At 31.9% G+C, this 19,389-nt stretch overlaps 7 protein-coding genes across 7 annotated transcripts; 5 read left to right on the top strand and 2 right to left on the bottom strand.

Moving 5' to 3' along the window:
* Window positions 1–102: 102 nt before the first annotated feature.
* Window positions 103–2,058, top strand: SSQ1 (Hsp70 family ATPase SSQ1; the record flags this gene model as incomplete). Its single annotated transcript, XM_001643284.1, has 1 exon — window positions 103–2,058. The coding sequence occupies one exon, from the start codon at window positions 103–105 to the stop codon at window positions 2,056–2,058; it is 1,956 nt and encodes a 651-aa protein (XP_001643334.1).
* Window positions 2,059–2,276: 218 nt separating this feature from the next.
* ARC18 (Arc18p) lies at window positions 2,277–2,897 on the bottom strand (the record flags this gene model as incomplete). The annotated part of the gene is made up of 2 exons (XM_001643283.1): window positions 2,277–2,801; window positions 2,892–2,897. The coding sequence occupies 2 exons, from the start codon at window positions 2,895–2,897 to the stop codon at window positions 2,277–2,279; spliced, it is 531 nt and encodes a 176-aa protein (XP_001643333.1).
* Window positions 2,898–5,994: 3,097 nt separating this feature from the next.
* On the top strand, window positions 5,995–10,008 carry Kpol_472p5 (uncharacterized protein; the record flags this gene model as incomplete). Its single annotated transcript, XM_001643282.1, has 1 exon — window positions 5,995–10,008. One exon carries the CDS (start codon window positions 5,995–5,997, stop codon window positions 10,006–10,008), a length of 4,014 nt encoding a protein of 1,337 aa, XP_001643332.1.
* A 2,221-nt stretch (window positions 10,009–12,229) lies between these two features.
* On the top strand, window positions 12,230–13,348 carry ELO3 (fatty acid elongase ELO3; the record flags this gene model as incomplete). The annotated part of the gene is made up of 1 exon (XM_001643281.1): window positions 12,230–13,348. One exon carries the CDS (start codon window positions 12,230–12,232, stop codon window positions 13,346–13,348), a length of 1,119 nt encoding a protein of 372 aa, XP_001643331.1.
* A 741-nt stretch (window positions 13,349–14,089) lies between these two features.
* On the top strand, window positions 14,090–15,025 carry Kpol_472p3 (uncharacterized protein; the record flags this gene model as incomplete). Its single annotated transcript, XM_001643280.1, has 1 exon — window positions 14,090–15,025. The coding sequence occupies one exon, from the start codon at window positions 14,090–14,092 to the stop codon at window positions 15,023–15,025; it is 936 nt and encodes a 311-aa protein (XP_001643330.1).
* A 541-nt stretch (window positions 15,026–15,566) lies between these two features.
* On the bottom strand, window positions 15,567–16,346 carry LHP1 (tRNA maturation protein LHP1; the record flags this gene model as incomplete). Its single annotated transcript, XM_001643279.1, has 1 exon — window positions 15,567–16,346. One exon carries the CDS (start codon window positions 16,344–16,346, stop codon window positions 15,567–15,569), a length of 780 nt encoding a protein of 259 aa, XP_001643329.1.
* A 2,008-nt stretch (window positions 16,347–18,354) lies between these two features.
* On the top strand, window positions 18,355–19,215 carry Kpol_472p1 (lysophospholipid acyltransferase family protein; the record flags this gene model as incomplete). The annotated part of the gene is made up of 1 exon (XM_001643278.1): window positions 18,355–19,215. The coding sequence occupies one exon, from the start codon at window positions 18,355–18,357 to the stop codon at window positions 19,213–19,215; it is 861 nt and encodes a 286-aa protein (XP_001643328.1).
* Between the last annotated feature and the right edge of the window lie 174 nt (window positions 19,216–19,389).

Below are 19,389 nucleotides of genomic sequence, written 5' to 3'. Positions count from 1 at the left end.
TGAAGTAAATAAGAATTGTCAAATTGTGGGATAGTAATAGGTCCTTAGGGGTTATATGATGTTAAACTAGATTTGTAATTTATTTTTAGGGTTTAAAAAACAATGTTATTCTTCAATAGAAGTGTTAAGAGACCAGGAAGCAGGTTTATTCCTTCTAATCTCTCAAAATATTTAAGCACTAAGGTAATTGGTATTGATTTGGGGACTACTAATAGTGCGGTTGCATATATTAAAGATTCTGATAATAAAAAATCATCGACAATAATTGAAAACTCTGATGGTGAAAGGACAATACCTTCGGTGGTTGCAGTTGATCGTAGTGGTTCATTTTTAGTTGGAAATAAGGCTAAACATCAAGCAAGTATCAATGCAGAAAATACTTTCTTCGCAACTAAGAGACTTATTGGTCGATCTTTTGACTCTACTGAGATACAGAAAGATATTAAATCCATGTCATATAAGATTGTGCCTTCACCCCAGAATGGTCAGGCATATTTATCCGCTAAAAATGGTAAAGTATTTTCACCAAGTGAAATAAGTTCTGTGATATTGAAGGAATTGAAAAAAACTGCCGAGGATTATCTTGATGAAACTATTGATAAAGCAGTAATAACTGTTCCAGCTTATTTTAATGATTCTCAAAGACAAGCTACAAAAGATGCAGGAAGATTAGCGGGATTGAATGTATTAAGGGTAGTTAATGAACCTACTGCAGCTGCATTGTGTTACGGTCTTGATGATAAAGATAAATCCGGCATAGTTGCAGTTTATGATTTAGGTGGTGGTACATTTGATATTTCAATTTTGGATATAGAAGATGGAGTATTTGAAGTTCGTTCAACTAATGGTGACACACACTTGGGTGGTGAAGATTTTGATAATGTTGTAGTAAAGCATATAATAGATTCGTTTATCAATGAAAATTCCACATTGGATGAAAAACCCATTACAGAAAATAGAGAAATAATGCAAAGAATACGGGAAGCTGCAGAAAAGGCTAAGATTGCCTTATCTCATGTTTCGGAAACATTTGTAGATATTCCATTTATAACGAAGACGAAACATATACATTTAAAGTTAACCGAAGAAGAGTTAGATAATATGACCATGCATTTAATGAATCGTACAATTGATCCAGTGAGGAAGGCAATAAAAGATGCAGATATTGAATTTTCAGATATTGATGACGTTATTTTAGTTGGTGGGATGACAAGAATGCCAAGAATAAGAAAGTTAGTAGAAGAAACATTTTCGAAGAAGCCAAATACATCGGTTAATCCTGATGAATCAGTTGCACTAGGTGCTGCAATCCAAGGTGGTATTTTATCTGGTGAAATCAAGAGTGTTTTGTTATTAGATGTCACACCCTTAACATTAGGTATTGAAACATATGGAGGTGCATTTTCTCCACTGATTCCACGTAATTCTACGGTTCCTGTTAAGAAAACTGAGGTCTTTAGCACCGGAGTTGATGGACAAACTGCTGTTGATATTAAAGTATATCAAGGTGAAAGAGGATTGGTTTCTGATAACAAATTAATAGGTGATTTTAAATTGACTGGAATTGAACCCATGTTAAAGGGCAAACCTCAGATATTTGTGACTTTTGATATTGATGCAGATGGTATCCTAAATGTGTCAGCATCTGAAAAAAGCAGTGGAAAGGAACAATCTATCACAGTTATTGCAAACTCAGGATTGACAGAAGAAGAGATTAATAGAATGATAGAAGAAGGGAACAAGAATAAAGAGAAAGATAATATAGTAAGACAAAGAGTTGAATTGATAACTAAAGCCGATATTATGATTAGTGATACTGAGCGTGCATTTGAACAATATAAGAAAGTTATTTCTTTGGAGCAGTCATACAAACCAATTCTAGAGGAACTAAAGCAAGTCAGGCTTCTGATTAATAAGTTTAAAGGGAATGAAAGCAGTGAAGAATTAAATGTCAATGATATTAAGAGAAGTACAGATGCGTTACAAAACAAAGCCTTGAAATTATTTCAAAATGCCACTAAAAGGCAATCAAAAGAAAATCAAAGACAGAAACAGTAATAATTTTGACGCTCTATTTATAACTTTCTTCAACATCCTCGGGCCAGATTCAAATAAATCTATGCCGATTTTATATTTTTATTATTATTACTTTCTTAATTCATGTACATAAAAATTGTAAATACAAATATTTAATGGAGACTATAATATAGTAGAACAATTTCCTTTTTTTTTATGATATATTGGTTTTAAAAGATCTTTAGATTAATATTATAGATTTATAAGGACTTATTCATAAATCTTCTTCTTGTGAAGGATAACCAGAATTTGGATGGATGATCCTTTGATTGCGCATAAATTCTTTCCAACAATCTCATTGCTAATTCTTGACGGAATTGTTGAATATAAGAAGTTAATAAATCCATTTGATTACGGTCCTGTACAGGGATTGAATAAATTGTGTTTAAACCAAAACCAGGACTACCAGGGACCTTAACATTATCCAGTGCTACATTTGTTAGTACTTTGGTAGCTTCATTGTATGAAGTATTTGGTTTTAAATTACTTAGACAATCATTAATAAATAATATACCATAGATTAAAACTCTATCAGCAGGAGACTTGATTTCGAAATTCTTGAAAAAAGAGTTTGCACGGAACAAATCTAAACATTCATCAATTATATCATAATCAGAATTGGCAGGATAAGCAGGGCCTCTATATTTTGAATTCAATGGCAGTAATACGAAATTACCTACCATACGATCTTGGGTACCATCGATCAAAAAAGTAGAATGATAAGCCTGAAAAAGAACATTGAAAAACCATGTTAGTATAAGGACTAAAACATCAAAGAATTAACAAATAACAATTGAACAAAAACTATAACATACTGGCATTATTATAATTAGATATAACTTTAGATTATTTGAGTTTAATCAATCGGGTACACGAATTGTTCTAAAGAAAGAATTGGAAGTAAAACACAAATTGGGAACTTCTCAATAATTTGATATTGGTACTCTGACACCTGTTTATAATATACCTTGTATAAATACAAAACACAATTTATAAACAATCTAGATTGGTATTAGTTCAACTTTTAAGTGTAAATGTGCATTAGATGGGCTTTAGTATTTCAAGTTTCTCTAAAGTTAAAGGGGTCGGGCTCTTCAGGAAATTTCAATTTGAACAAATAACATTGCATCATTATATACGTAACTTTCTTTCTCTTTTCGAAATTTCAAAAATAGCTGAAAAAGACAAGCCAAAAGAATGTTACCCTGTCTAGAGTCACCAAGGATGCTTTTCTTATTTTTGGACTTTCGTTGTACTGGGACGCATGCGCTACCAAAATTCAAGGTGTCCTACACTTTCACAGATATCTACAGAAATCAAAAAATGTGCTGAATCTATTCACTTTTTAAACAAACATACAAGAAACTGATTTGATACACTCATAAAAGATTCATTACAATTGATATAATATTACTACTCAATATCTGAAAAAAATATCTCAGAAATTAAATTTAAGCTACACACTCAGGAACAATTCTTAAGAACCGAACTGTAGTGGACAAGTTATCTCTGTACGTTTGATCTCATAACAGTTACAGTACCGTTGAAATTTAATTTGTATTATTACGTAGATACACTCAATATTTAATTGTAGTGGGTTCTCAGTCCCTTTAAAATCTCCATTTCGTTTGGAGCTTAAAGATTAATTGTAACAAGTGTTAGTATCAATATTTTTAGTTCCAAGAGAATATATATATATATTAGTATTACGACATTATTGATCACTTGGCAACGTATAGATCTATTCAATCGTCGTCACTTAGTTCCTTATTTGTGTTACATGTAATCCCTTTTCTCCGTATCCATAATAACTCTAGTTGCGATACATCAGAATAAACATATATATACTTGCATAGAAATATTTATATGGGTGTGGTTATCTTTATGTTAATGTTATACAGGTCATGTAGAGTGGGATGAAATACGTCATTAGCGTTGCCAATATAGTTTCTCTCGTAAGGTTAGAGTTATTCTACAATAAGTCCTCTCTTGTACACCAGTATGCCACGTAACTGAGACAGACCAGACCTTCGATCTGAGCTGGACTGAAAAGAACAAAGTGCGACTACTTGCAATCATCAGCTCCTCTCCAGTAGATACTTAAAACAGAGAGAATAAAAGTGGAAGTTTGCTCGTGCAATTGATTAGCTTAATTGTAAAAGGAAAACCACGTTAAAGAAGTCATTAAGTTGATTTTACAGAATATATATCCCATCCAGCCAACCCTGGCGATTCTCTATAAAAAAGAAAAACTGTCAAGCACACAATGAAATTCCCTTTGTTCGTTCTATTTGAAACCTTCTGATATCAGAAAATTAACAATCAATCACCCCAGTTCCACCTAATCTTGATTAATTCGTTACTTCAAAAGAGTTCTAAGTAAGAGGGAAAGAAACCAATGATTACAACTACTACCCAGTTGTGCAAGTGCTTGGCTATACTACCCACAACAGAGAGAGTAAATTAACAGAAATATAAGATATAACAAAAGTAACACAGAATAAAATAAAATGGTAAAGAATAAACCGTATGGTTGAAAATATACTTGTTGGGATGGTGTGTATACGTGATTTTATTTTACGTTTCTCTTACCGTCTTACTCGTCCAAGACTTTGTCAACAACTATGGTGATATATGCAGTAGACCTCTGACATGGTTCCTTTCTTATTTCTAATTCGAATATCAAGCAAGAAGAATTTGAATTAAAAATTCGTTTGATACGTACGTAATATGTAACGCCTATGGGCAAAGTTTTAACTCATCTCTTACTTACAGTACAGTTAAGCTTTAGTAGTGTATTTTAATAACTCTGTTTATAATAGCAAGCAATTCAAATGTCTTCAAGGAAGGAGACAATATAGGAAGAACCATCTGTGTGTTTTTCCTATTACGACTTGTAAAAAGCTGCTACTATTAATTGTATTTACTGCTATCATTATTACATTTATAGTTTGAATTTTTTCACTTAGAGTTATATATTGCTTCTATTAATGGGTTTAGAAAGTTGTCTAACGAATGTGTTCTAGTAGTTAGAGATAATTGGAAAATAGGTTTATATGTTTTCCTTTTTTTTCCGTTCTTACTTTAAAATCGAAGTTGGAATATAATTGGAAAATTCGAAACTGTTATGTTATTAAAAAGCTAATCGATTAATAGCTCTTTTGATTTATTTTTTATAAGCTTAGATATTATATTCGTCAATTTTATATAACAGAAATTTAATACATTTTTTTTCAACAAATAGATTGATTGAATAATTTGTTAATTGATCGATTGATTGATTTTTGTTTAAGGATTGGAAATTGAGTGAGTATATACGAATAAGAAATTTGTAAAGCCGTTGGTAAAGTTAGTACTAATTACGGTTTTCTTTTTCACCTTTTTATTTATTTCACCATTTCATTAAAGGAATATTATTGTTATAAGTTTATAGTTTATAGTTTATTAGACTATAAAAGAGTTTGTGATTCTATATACTCTCTATATCACACAGACACTCATTCTTCTTTCTATATCCGATTCCTCGTGCATTAAGGTCTATTTAATCTATCAGGATTAATAGATAGTGGGCTTTTTATTTGCTGTTGGTAAAAACCTATATTAAATTAAACCATTTGGCTGTTATATCTTTATATTCACTAAATCATTATATCTAAGTTTGATTTCTGTTTATTTCGATACAGCTTTGCATTCGTTTTCTCTATTATTCTCCTTTGTTTCTCTACATTTAAACATAAATTTAGATACTGAAAAGAAAGGTGCTCAACACAACAACAATATATCACATTGGTTGAATTATTTAGTATTCATCAGTTTGTGGTTGAGTGTTATTAACAAGTAGCTTCGAATTATTTTGCTCATTTATTCTTTCGTAAGAATTGTTCTAATATCTAATATATCCAATTATATATATAGGTCATGGGTCAAGTTAGAAGTGATAAAGAAAGACTACAATTATATACTGATTTATTTGGTTCGAAACGCCGTTTTGATATTAATGAAAATGACGTCCCTCTTCTTCCTAATGCTCACATCCCAAATAGAGTAGAAGATATACCAGGTTTAGAAGATTTAGTAAAAGGATCGGTGATAGAAGATATTATTGATGAAAAATCATCAATTAATTCTTCAAATTTGACAAAAGAAAGTGATGAGAATTTATATATATTGCATGAAAGAACTCATATTAGGAAGATTTCGGATTCCAAAAGTATATCAAGCGGAGATAATACTCCTTTAACTTCGCCAAAAAGTATCAACTATAATGAAAATAATTATACAAATCTTAATTATCAAAAATCTCTACCTCAGCCACAACCTCATCCTCATCCTCCTCCTCATCAACTTCATAAAAGTAGTACTGCTGGAATCTTCCCACCTTCAAATTATAATGATTTAAACAATGCTCCAAATAGCGCAGGAAATAGAGCTCCGCATTACTCCTCATCTTCTTCTCAAGATGATCATTTACAAAGAACAAAAAGTGAATTCATGCCTAAGAGGAAGCAATCTTTACCACAATTAGCATTAGCTGGACTAAAAAAACAAACCAGCTTCAGTAATAACAATAGTCCTACACAGTCAAGAAAGTCACCTTTACAAGGTTTTGGATTTTTTTCTAGACCTAGTTCAAGAGATCTAAATGACCATTCAAATTCGCAAGGATATACTCAGCAGCAGCAGCAGCAGCAGCAACATCAACAACAACAGGTGCAGCATCAACATCAATATCAACATCAACAACAGCAGCAGCAGCAACAACAGCATCAATTACAAAGCCAGAGTTCACAACAATTTGATCCTCATCATAAAAGAAGGTCAATGTCGATAAGTTCCTCTACTCTAAAGAGTTTTAAATCTTCGTTTCATTCAAAATCGAATAGTCGCAAAGCATCTCAAAAGATTGAATCTTCTACAAATCCATTTCTAGATGAGAATCAAATTAGTAGCCATACATTAACATCAAGCACCAGTTCAAATAATTTAGGGTTAGGGTTATACTCAAGAGCATCTTCTTCTTCATTAATGTCAAAAAGGTATGCCTCTATTTCAAGTGTTTCAACAGTACAAAATCGTCAACTGCACTCGGGTACTCCTACTAAACATTTGCAGAGCCTTTCTAGTAGAAAGAATAATGTATATGCAGCATTGTTATCACAGGTTGCAGTGAAATTTAAAGAAAATGTGCAGCTTGGTGAACATAAGAAAGATGGATTACTTTACAGAGATGCGTTCACTGGACAACAAGCAGTTAGTGTTATCTGTTCAATAATAAGAACATCGGATCGTAATTTGGCGTTGCTTCTTGCTAGATCATTGGATGCTCAAAAGTTGTTTCATGATGTCGTTTATGAGCATAGACTCCGTGATTCCCCTAAAGAAGTATATGAATTTACTGATAATTCAAGGATCATTGGTACAGGTACCACTGGGTATGTTCCGATGAACACGCATGATCCTTTTAGTTTGATGTCAAGTACAAGCAATATCAATAATAATGGTTTCCAGAATTCATTATCTTTAACTGATTCGGAATCTTCATTTATGAGCGAACAGGTCGGGCATGGAATTAAAGATATTCCAGAGGAAAACCGTTCGTACAGAAATAATATTAATGGTGTATTCACTCTGTTAACCGAATGTTACATACCTACATGTACCCGTGATAAACTATGTTACTCCATTTCTTGTCCACGTCGTTTAGAACAGCAGGCGAGACTAAATATGAAACCAAACGGGGGTTTAAAACGTAATATCTCTATGAATTTAGATGATGATGATGAGGAAAGGCCCTCTTGGACGAGTTCTGTTTCTGAAGAAGTTTGGAAAAACTTGCCAACGAAAGAAATTAAAAGGCAAGAAGCAATTTATGAGGTATTCAGCACTGAAAAGAATTTTATCAAGTCACTAGAAGTAACTAGAGATACTTTTATGAAAACACTTTCGGAAACTAATATCATTCCGTCAGATATTCGTAAAAACTTTATTAAGCATGTCTTTGCACATATTAATGACATTTATTCTGTTAATAGGCGTTTTTTAGAAGCGTTAACTGAAAGACAAAAAAGTTCTCCAGTGGTTAGGGGAATTGGTGATATTATATTAAGATTCATTCCATTTTTTGAACCATTTGTGTCCTATGTGGCTTCTCGTCCCTATGCCAAATATTTAATTGAAACCCAAAGATCTGTCAATCCTTACTTTGCTAGATTCGATGATGATATGATGAATTCTAATTTAAGACATGGAATTGATTCATTTTTATCTCAAGGTGTATCTAGACCTGGACGTTACATGTTATTGGTGAAAGAAATTATGAAGTCTTCAGATTCAGACAAGGATGGCAGAGATTATGAATCACTTAATAAAGCAATGGATGCTCTACGAGATTTTATGAAACGTATTGACCAAGCAAGTGGTGCAGCACAGGATAGGCATGATGTTAAATTATTGAAGCAGAAAATATTGTTTAAGAATGAATATGTTAATTTAGGTTTGAACAATGAAAAGAGAAAAATTAAGCATGAAGGTATTTTATCAAGGAAGGAATTAAGTAAATCAGACAATAGTGTTATTGGTGATCTGCAATTTTATCTCTTAGATAATTTATTATTATTTTTGAAATCGAAATCGGTCAATAAATGGCATCAACATAAAGTTTATCAAAGACCGATTCCACTACCGTTATTATTTGCCACACCTGGGGAGGAAGCTCCGATTTTAAGAAGATATATTGGTAGCAAACCTGATTGCTCTGGTACTGTTTTCTTTAATGACAATCGTCCAAATCCTAAGAATGCAATTACGTTTTTATATTACGGTGCTAAGCAAAAATATCAAGTAACTTTATATGCAGCTCAGTATGCAGCATTACAAACATTGTTGGATAAAATTGATCAAGAGCAAAAGCGTATTATTAGAGATACTGACAATATTAACGTTACCAAGATTAGTGATAAGTTTTTTGATTATACAAACAAGATCAACAGTGTCGTTTCATGTGATGGTGGCCGTAAATTACTTATTGCCACTAATTCAGGGTTGTATATGAGTAATATTAGAAGAACAACTGCATCCGATACACAGAAGGCCCAGATATTTTTCTCCACCCCAGTACAGTTAATTCAAAGAAACAATATTACGCAGGTTGGTGTATTGGAAGAATTCAAATCAGTTTTATTATTAGTGGATAAGAAATTATATTCATGTCCATTGTCTTTGCTAAATGTTGAAGGTAACGCGACTGCATTTTTCAAGAAGAATAGTAAAGAATTAATTAATCATGTTAATTTTTTTGCTGAAGGTGATTGTAATGGGAAGAGACTAATTGTTACTGCACACCCACACTCTATTAAATATTTCGAGCATGAACATCCATTGTTAACTGATAACAGTGGATCTAGTAAGAAGAATTTAAAAAAGAAGATAACGGAAGTTATGTTTGATTCTGAACCAGTATCTATATCATTTTTGAAAGCTAACCTATGCATTGGTTGTAAGAAAGGTTTCCAAATTGTTAGTATATACAAGAATCAACATGAGGCGTTATTGGATTCTGCGGATACATCGTTAGAATTTGCATTAAGAGATACTTTAAAACCTATGGCAATTTATCGAGTTGGTAATATGTTTTTATTATGTTACACGGAATTTGCATTTTTTGTTAATAATCAAGGATGGAGGAAGAAAGATTCACATATAATTAATTGGGAAGGGGAGCCTCAAAAGTTTGCCATTTGGTATCCGTATATCTTGGCGTTTGACAATAATTTCATTGAGATCAGAAACATTGATAACGGAGAACTAGTACGTTGTATAGTTGGCGAGAAGATCAGATTATTACAAACCAGCTCACAAGAGATATTATATGTATACGAAGATTCTCGTGGGTATGATACCGTTGCATCATTAGATTTGTGGGGTAAAACTTAGATAGGATTAATTATAATTACAAAGTCAATGTCAATGGCAATGGCAATAGGGATAACTTTATGTTTTTATGAACCTCACTCTAATATATGCATATTTATATATATATAGCTCTATTGTGTATATGTATGTATTTACTATAAAACTTTTAATTCCATAAAATTTCAGTTGGAATTGAATATATTAAACATCTAGATGAGACTCATTGCAAACTGTACGGTGAATTATCAAGCGCATGGAGAGAGAGACAGTATCCAAAAGTCCAGTAACTCAACTCGTTCAATTGTGAGCTTTGGAGATGAGTTCCATTCGTGTTAATGTTAAAGCAAGAAATGAAAGGAATTCGAAAAAAATAAAATAAAATGACGCAGAGACTCCGTAGGTAATGCGTAGATAGGCACGAGCTAGGCCGATACCCAAGAGGAGCCCAGTCTAGTGCCAACTTCTTCTATGAGCGATAATGAAGATAGTCCTCTTCAGTATGGGAGATGAGATGAAGAGAGAGACTGAGAGAGACATGGCAAGACAAGACGGGAAGGGAAAGTTGGTGTATGTCTTATTATTCTTTTCTCTCTGGCAATCGTTCTCTACTGTTCAGTTCATTCTTCATCGGGGTTAATGACCAAACTCAATCAAAATCAACTCAGATCAATCTCAGCAGTACTTGTACCAAGTCCTTTAAGAAAGGAACATCCACGGATAAAAGTAAGTACAAATTTTCGAAAACCAGAACTAAACAGACACACGGTCGGTTTCTCTCTCTGTCTTTGTTGTTTTCATCGTACATAAGTACATATCATCACCCTGCACGTGAACGTTTGTGTAACGTTATTTGCTTTTCCTTTTTCTCTTTTCTTTTCTTTTCTTTTTTCTTTTTTCATTTTCATTTTCATTTCTTCCTTTCTTTCTGGTGAGATGCTTTTCGAACTTGAAATTGCAGTTGACGTTGAAGTAATAGGTATATCTACAGAGAAACATCCGCACAGCTCCGAAATTCGGACCAAGAGATATTACACAGAGATAGCCTTACGACTACACAACTATCCACAGGTTCGGTTCCTACCCTACGTCAAGTTGGGATTACACCAACACCAAAATGCAAAGGGCAAAGGGCAAAGGGCAAAATACAATAGACATACAGAAATACAAATACAAATACAAATACAAATACAAATACAAATACAAATACAAATGCATACCAACGCTAACGTAAAACTGTTGGCAAACACTTCTCAACAAACTCAACTACTCTAAAACAACTAGCTATGGTTAAAAATTGTCTGGACCTCTCCCACGACTTCTTGCTGCCACTTGAAACTTTGTTTGCGTTCGAACAAACAACCCTCTTGCGCGATATTCACTTGGTACTGCTCTCGAAATCGTCTTGCTTTTTTGGCCTCACTCTTACATTACCTCCCATGAATTGATGGATTGATTGATGGATTGATCTATTTCCTTGCGATGGATAACACTCGTAATAAGAATAATGACAATAACATCTTACCGTGTGCTACAGAAGCTTTGTAAGCTTCAGCTATATCATATCGTCTTCCGAATGAATACTATCTGGATCATCAACTGTATGTGTCCCAGCTAAATCATACTGTTTTTTTTCAAAGAGATATATAACATATATCCCAATACTTTGAGCATTGATCTAATTGCAAAAACTCAATGAATAGCAACAGAGACAAATTTGGTTACGAACTTCGTCTGTGTCGCTGTTCTGGTTTCTAGTTGGGTTCTTGTCTGATTTAAATTTTTATGTTTTTTCCTGTATTACCCATACCTTTTTGCCTCTTGTTCTCTACTTATACGTATTATTTTGGTATTCTGTTCTGTTGTTGTTGTTGTTTTTTAGTTTGGTGAAGTATTTGCTGTGTGTAACATTACTACAATACCAAAAGCTTTTTTAGCTATTAAATAAAAGTAAAAAAAAAATTTATTTATTTATTCATTGATTTATTTACATTTTTTTTGTTGATATCTTCAGTTCTCTTTAAACCATACTTATTTATTTATATGCACTTTTTGATTTATTTCGTTGTTTGATCCAAGATATTATTTTTTGATTTAATGGTTTTAAGATCAATTACTTACTCGTCTTTAATTTGTATTAATTAATCTTTTTTTAAGTTATCTTCTTGTTCAATATTTTTCGTTGTAGTCTCAATTGTATACTGATATATATAAATAGCTGTTGAATACAAACCATTTAGCAATAATGAATCAAGCTGTTGATGCTGCTGCTGAACAAGTCATCAATGACATCGCTAAACAAGTTGTAAATGATGTAGCTGGTGAAGCTACTGAAATTGCTGAAGAATTATTGGTATCAGCTACTTCTGATAAGTTTATGGATTTAGTTAACAATTTATCTTATATTAACTTGCACTATCCATCAATTCAACATCCTTTTGGTTTAGAATTATGGCCAATTTTTTCAAAAATCTTTGAAAATATCACTGGTTATCCTGCTGAAGAATTCAAATTCATTTATAATAAGACTTTTATGGCAAATGGTTATCATGCTATCGGTGTAATTATTATTTATTATACTATCATTTTTGGTGGTCAAGCTTTATTACGTGCCACCAATGCTTCTCCAAGAAGATTATCTTTCTTCTTCCAATTGCATAATTTATTCTTAACCTCAGCTTCTTTGATTTTGTTATTATTATTAGTTGAACAATTGGTACCAATGGTTTATGAACATGGTTTATTCTGGGCTATTTGTTCAGAACAGGCTTTTGCTCCAAAATTAATCGTTTTGTATTATTTAAATTATTTGACTAAATTCTGGGAATTAATTGACACTTTATTCTTAATCTTAAAGAGAAAGAATTTATTGTTCTTACATGTTTATCATCATGGTGCTACTGCTCTATTATGTTACACTCAATTGATGGGTGAAACCTCCGTTGAATGGGTTCCAATCACCTTGAATTTGGCTGTCCATGTTGTCATGTACTGGTACTACTTCTTAAGTGCTCGTGGTATTAGAGTTTGGTGGAAGGAATGGGTTACAAGATTCCAAATCATCCAATTTTTGATCGACTTAGTCTTCGTTTACTTCGCTACTTACACCTTCTACGCTCATAAATACTTTGAAGGTATTTTGCCAAACATGGGTACTTGTTACGGTACTCAAGATGCTGCTGCATACGGTTACATGATCTTAACCTCATATTTGTTCTTATTCATTTCATTCTACATCCAATCTTACAGAAAGGGTGGTGCTAAGAAATCTGAAAAAGCTGCTCCAGTTGAATCCACTAAGTCTTCTGGTAAGTCTTCTGGTTCTAAGAAAAACGTTACTAAGGTCTCTTCCAGAAAAGCTTAGACATTCAAATAATCATTAATCTCAATTCGAATTCGAATTTATATCGACGTTTTTTTTTATTTTATGATTATAATGTTAAATGGGTAAGATATAACTCTTTGTTTACCTGTGAACAATTGTATATATATATACTGAGATCTTTCATAAGTGAATGTATATTATTTAAATAGTATTGAAAGTATAGAATTGATATTTTATTTCATTTTACTTGATTTTATCTATCTTCATTAACAATTGGTAATTCTGTGAAGCCAACGTAGTATAATGGTTTACACTTGCCAAAATAATTTGCAAAAGGTTTATCTTGAGAGGAGATTGTTTGTTCTAAGGAATTTTGAAATAGATTAGAGTTTGACAATAATGTCATTAATTATCCATCAGATACATTACGTTGGGTTATCATCATCGTTGCTAAAGATTAACTAAAGAAAATAATAAAATATTGGAATGGGAACCAAAAATACAATATCTGGTGATACAATAAATAAATTTCTAGTATATATGGTTATATCTATTCTTATATTTGTAAAATCTTAATTATCTGTTAAGCAGTGACATTTTTATAGTACAGCTTATTAATATCTGATCACGTGCCATTGGAATTTTACATGTTTCTTATTTAAACACGAAACAAACATTGATCTGAAGTTAATGAAGTTATTGATGACTTGGTATATAAAAGGGAATAACAAGATCAGTTGAACGAAATTACGCAGTTTGTAATAATCATCAAGAGTGAGGATGATGTTGGATATTACAGGTGTTAAAATGGATCAGTTACCTTTTATACAATTATCTTCTACTGGTGGTTTCATAAGAAGACAGGATCGTAAGCCTAGGAGTAGGAATAATTTGGATTTATTAACAGCAGAGAGTAATATTCAGGATAGCTTACAAGATGAATTGAAATCCAAATTATTGATGGAAAATATTCCTAATTCTTTTGAAAATCTGATTCGTGTTGCAGAGAATCAATTTAAGAATAACAATGGTCCAAAAATTGATTTATCTTCATCTGCAGCTATCGATTCTCATCTATCTGATAACTTATTATTCGAAAAATCTACAGATGGTAGTGCCTCAAAGCAAAGAAAGAGGAGGCTACCTGAATCCTCAGAAAATAGAAACCCAAATGCAAGAAAGAAGAAGCAATGTCCAGATTGTAAATTATTCTTTTCAAACTTAACAACACATAAGAGGACACATTTAGCTCCAGAAGATAAACCATTTAAATGTCCAAGTTGTAATAAAGGCTTTTCAAGAAATTTTGATTTTTTAAGACACCAGAAAGAACACGTTCAGAAGGATCTTTTAACTGCAAAAGACCCACTAATGTCGGAACATGATAGATTAGTAGCATTGCATAACACCGGCGACATATTCAGATGTCCTTATAATGAAAAACTAATAAATATAGATTTGGAATTGTATAAACATAAATTTCAACCGAAAACTGCATATGTTAAAAATTGTCATAGCACCGGATTATTTTTAAGAAAGGATACTTTAAGGAACCATTTAAGGGCACACCATTTTAATTATGCTGATTTAACATTACCCAAGAGAAAAAGTATAACTTCTCCAGGGAATTGCGGGGCCTGTGGGAAATGGTTTGAGAATACGACTACTTGGACAGATGAACACGTTGGTAAGGAATGTGGTTATAAGTTCCATTGATTGGATCAACTAGATAAAATGCAATGATTTGTATTTCTAATGTTGAATACCTCGTATCTGGTTAATTACAAATCGCATTATTATATTTAGGTTTGTTGAGAAACATTTTTTGGAAGGATAGTGTTGAAGAAAAGTGGGAAGCCAAAATGTTGCAGTGAAAAGAGGTATCTATGGAGTGCAGAGATTTGATTTTTGTTATCAAAGTATCATTTTACATAAATATCAGTCATTTCAATTCAATGAGAAAAAAGATCGAATAATTCTTAAATACAGACACCATTTTCTCTGAAACCTAGTGTTACCATTTATTTTATATTTGAGATGAGATGGCAACGCTCCAATATTGATAAAAATCTTAGAACAATATTTTTGATAGATCCTTTTTTGGAACGGAATGGATTTTTTTTTTGGCGGTTATAAATATAAATGTATAAATTTTATATTAATTAAGTTCCTTAATATTATAAAGGGAAATGAAATTTTAATTATATATATACAAATATATATGACTTACAACTCAATTGAGTCAAAATTATAATTCTTACTCTTGTTCAATAGCGGAGTCAGATTGTTCTTCAGTTTTTTGTTTATCTAACTTTGGCATGTTTTTTCTATGACCTGTGAAGGATCTGGATCTTTGGCCGGAGCCACTAAAGTTCTTTGATTTTGTAGCCTCCCTTTGTAAATCGAATTGCTTTTTAGTTAAAACATCTAATTTACGGTTTTCATATGACAAAATTTCAGCACCTTCGCCAGTATAATTTTTCAAAAAGTCGTTATAGCCTTCTTCTGATTTAAACTCTACTAATACAGTACCGTTGAATTTCTTACGATGAGCTCTTCTCAAACGTACTTGATTGACTTCAGCTACTTTGTTAATGAATTCTTCAATTTTATCTTGTAATTCGGCAAATGTTAATTTATCATCTTCATCAGTTGGGAAATTCATAATGGCCAAAGTACGCTTATTTTGTTCAATTCTTGTATTTCTTGCATCGGTTAGATCTAGAGGAGCAGTTCTTTTGACGTTTTCGCCATCTTCAGAGACTTCCAAAATCTTTGATGTACGTAAAACTTCAACCACCTTATCAACAGGTCTGTATTTTTTCATACGGTTGAAAGTGGCAATGGTAGTAATTGGAACCCAACCATCGTTTTTCTCAGCAGTAGTGCGCAAGAACTTATCATATGGGAAATTGAATTCAGAGAAATAAAATTCGACTTGTTTTAAACATTGTTTAGAGATTTCATTGGTGAATTCAATTGGAGCAAAAGAACCACGTCTAGATTGGGCTTTTGGAGAAGAAGATCCTTCTGACATTACTATATGACCTTTTTCACACCACACAGAGAAAACTCAATCAAAGAAAAAAAAAGAGATTAAGCCAGATCAAAAGAAAATATATATACTAAAATCGTAAACTTCTTAAAGTACAATTCAATTTGATATCTTGATATCCATCATCAAGTTCTTTTTTTTTTCAATGGTCTTGTTTGTTAACAGAGAGAATGTGCTATAAATTTTTCCTTTCCATATTGAAAATTTCAGAATTTTTGATTTAAAAATTTCAAATTTTAACCGATGAGGTTCCGTGGATAATGATCGATCACGAGTGCAAAAACTAAAAAAGAAACGATAAACCGAATTCGAAAAAATTTGCCTTAAACGATATGTTGATAGCGCTGCGTAGTGATGTCGATGTGCCTTTAACCAGAGACTGACTTCTTGAACCGACTGGCTGACTTGATGACTTCATGAAATCTTTCTAAAAGGAAATGGTATTTTGTCATCAAACTATGAAGTTTATTATAATAAAACCCTGAATATTGCTTGGTGTTTGTATGAAATCGTTGAATTGAATAATTGCAATTTTTGATGTCTCAATAGAATTCAACAAAAAATAATCTGAGAACCATTTGATGATGAAGGGGGGGAGAAGTATTGTAATGAACTATTGAAAAATGTTTAAAAAGAATATTGAGCTTGCTTGATTTGTAGTATTTTCTTTTATTGAAAAGTAAAACGTCTGTAATTCATAGATGCAATGATGTTATTTTTTTTTCGTTCCCCATTTGTCATTTAAAAAGTTTGTAAAGATTGAAAAAAAAATTGTGTAGTTAGCTTTATCAATATATTGTTTTACCGTGGAAGAAAATTTAATGTTAGTTCTTTCGACCTCCTGGATGGATTGACATGATTATTTTTGTAATTACTTAAATCTCATATTATTCAGAATATATAGGGAGTACCTCATGTTATAATTGGAACATCATATTAATGTCAGTGTTTAGGAGGGGAGGGGCGTATTATTAGAATAAACTTTTATCGCAATGAAATGCAACAGCAAATTTGTATGAATATATGTATTGTGGGAAAAAAAAACTACATACCATAGTATAGTGCAAATTGTTATAATTAAACAAATGTTGCTAAAGAACTAATACAAATTTGTAAATCCATATTTTTATCTATCCGGTTTTAAGACCATTTTACCTTTACAACTCTGATATCATTGGTAATTGTATACCAGCCCTTGATTCGAATCTATGTTTCTTTGTTGTTGGTTTTTTAGATTTTACATAAAAATTCCAATATAATAAAGTAAAACAAGCATACCGACAAGGTTTTATGTTTGCAGTTTCATATACATAGATCATCAATGAGAAATCCTCATTTCAACTTCCTACTTACTCTTAACGAGAAAAGCGATGAGGGAACAAACCGTCAATTGATTACATATAATAAAGTGCAAAACAACCCATTCGAAAGCAAATCAAGTAGAAATTGCAAAATTATTCGAATAAGACGACTAAAACCACCCGCCACAACCACCACCCAAATATAACTTAACCCATCTTAATCCTAAGTAGTGCAATGTCAACTTACGGTTGTAGGCTTAATTATCAAGTAGGTCTCTTAGTTTCTCTCTCCATCGATACTGATTTATTTTTGTTGAGGGGCAAAGCCAGTTCGGAAACAAAAAGGCTAAGAGAATGTTACAAGTAACATCTTTACGAAACAGTAAAAATTGCTATTCAATGAATGGTGGTTTTATATTTATTCATATATAAAAACCAAAGAATAATAATTTAATTATGAGTATTTTGTGTAAATATTTTAATTGAAATGTTAACTTTTTGAGATGTCGATACTAATTTTCGAGAGTCTTTTTCTTTTACCTCATAAATTCATAAAAGGCCTTAAAATTTGATTTCGAAATCGATTTGATATATACTTCGATTATAGGAAGAAAAGAAAGAAGTGCTTAGAAAACGCGGAAGAACTACAGGGTTTAAGTAAAAGTTTAATATTGAATTAAGGTTCGGAGATGAGTGTTGGTTCAAGTATTGTATACAATGTCAAAACTGGTATTTGCATCTTTGCTCTAGGATTCTGTGCCATCCTTGGTATGATTTCATCTATTTTGTTGAGCTTGATAGGTTACAGACATATTTCACAATTTGTTACAACAAAGACTTACTATACAATTGTGAGTGCTTTGTTAGGAGTTGAAGTTAAAGTAATAAATGAAAAAAATTTGGATAATCAACCATGCATTTATGTCTGTAATCATCAAAGTTCTCTAGATGCGATTATTTTAGGTAAATTATTCCCACCTGGTTGTACCATTACCGCTAAGAAATCATTAAAATATGTGCCAATTCTTGGCTGGTTCTTATCTTTAAGTGGTACTCTATTAATTGATAGAAAAAATACCGCTGAAGGTATTGCTACTTTAAATAAATCACTAGAAGAATTAGTAAAACATAAAAGATCATTATGGATATTTGCAGAAGGTACTAGATCATATAGTGAATCTTTAGATATGTTACCATTCAAAAAAGGTGCATTCCATTTAGCTTTACAAGGTAAAATACCTATTGTTCCAATTGTTGTCTCTAATACTTCAAATTTACAAAATGGTCGTTATCACATCTTTAACAGAGGTACTGTTGTAGTAAAGGTTTTAGATCCAATTCCAACCACTAAATTAACTAAAGACAAAGTAGGTGAATTCTCAGAGATGGTACATAATAAAATGTTGAACGAATTGAGAAAGAATGTTGGTTATTCCCAACTGGAAGAAGGGTCTACACTGCCACCAAAATTTGATGCTAAAAAAATTGAAAATAAGGTTGGCTTAGATGATATTGAAATTATCGAATCTACAAGTCAACAACGTTCATAAACAATTTTACCCCTCAATTTTCATAAAAACATATATAATGATTTCATATTTGCTCCATAAATTTAATGTTATACAATAGTCATTAATTCCTTTTTAAAACAATGGAATATTAGTTTGGTTTACATTTTAAAATGACAGTCGATTGTTTTCAGGCTGTGACTGTTGTTTACTAAT

The sequence above is a fragment of the Vanderwaltozyma polyspora genome, genomic scaffold (genome assembly GCF_000150035.1).
Source record: "Vanderwaltozyma polyspora DSM 70294 KpolScaffold472 genomic scaffold, whole genome shotgun sequence".
Classification (NCBI taxonomy): Eukaryota; Fungi; Ascomycota; class Saccharomycetes; order Saccharomycetales; family Saccharomycetaceae; genus Vanderwaltozyma; species Vanderwaltozyma polyspora.
This window is presented reverse-complemented; position numbering and strand designations above follow the sequence as displayed.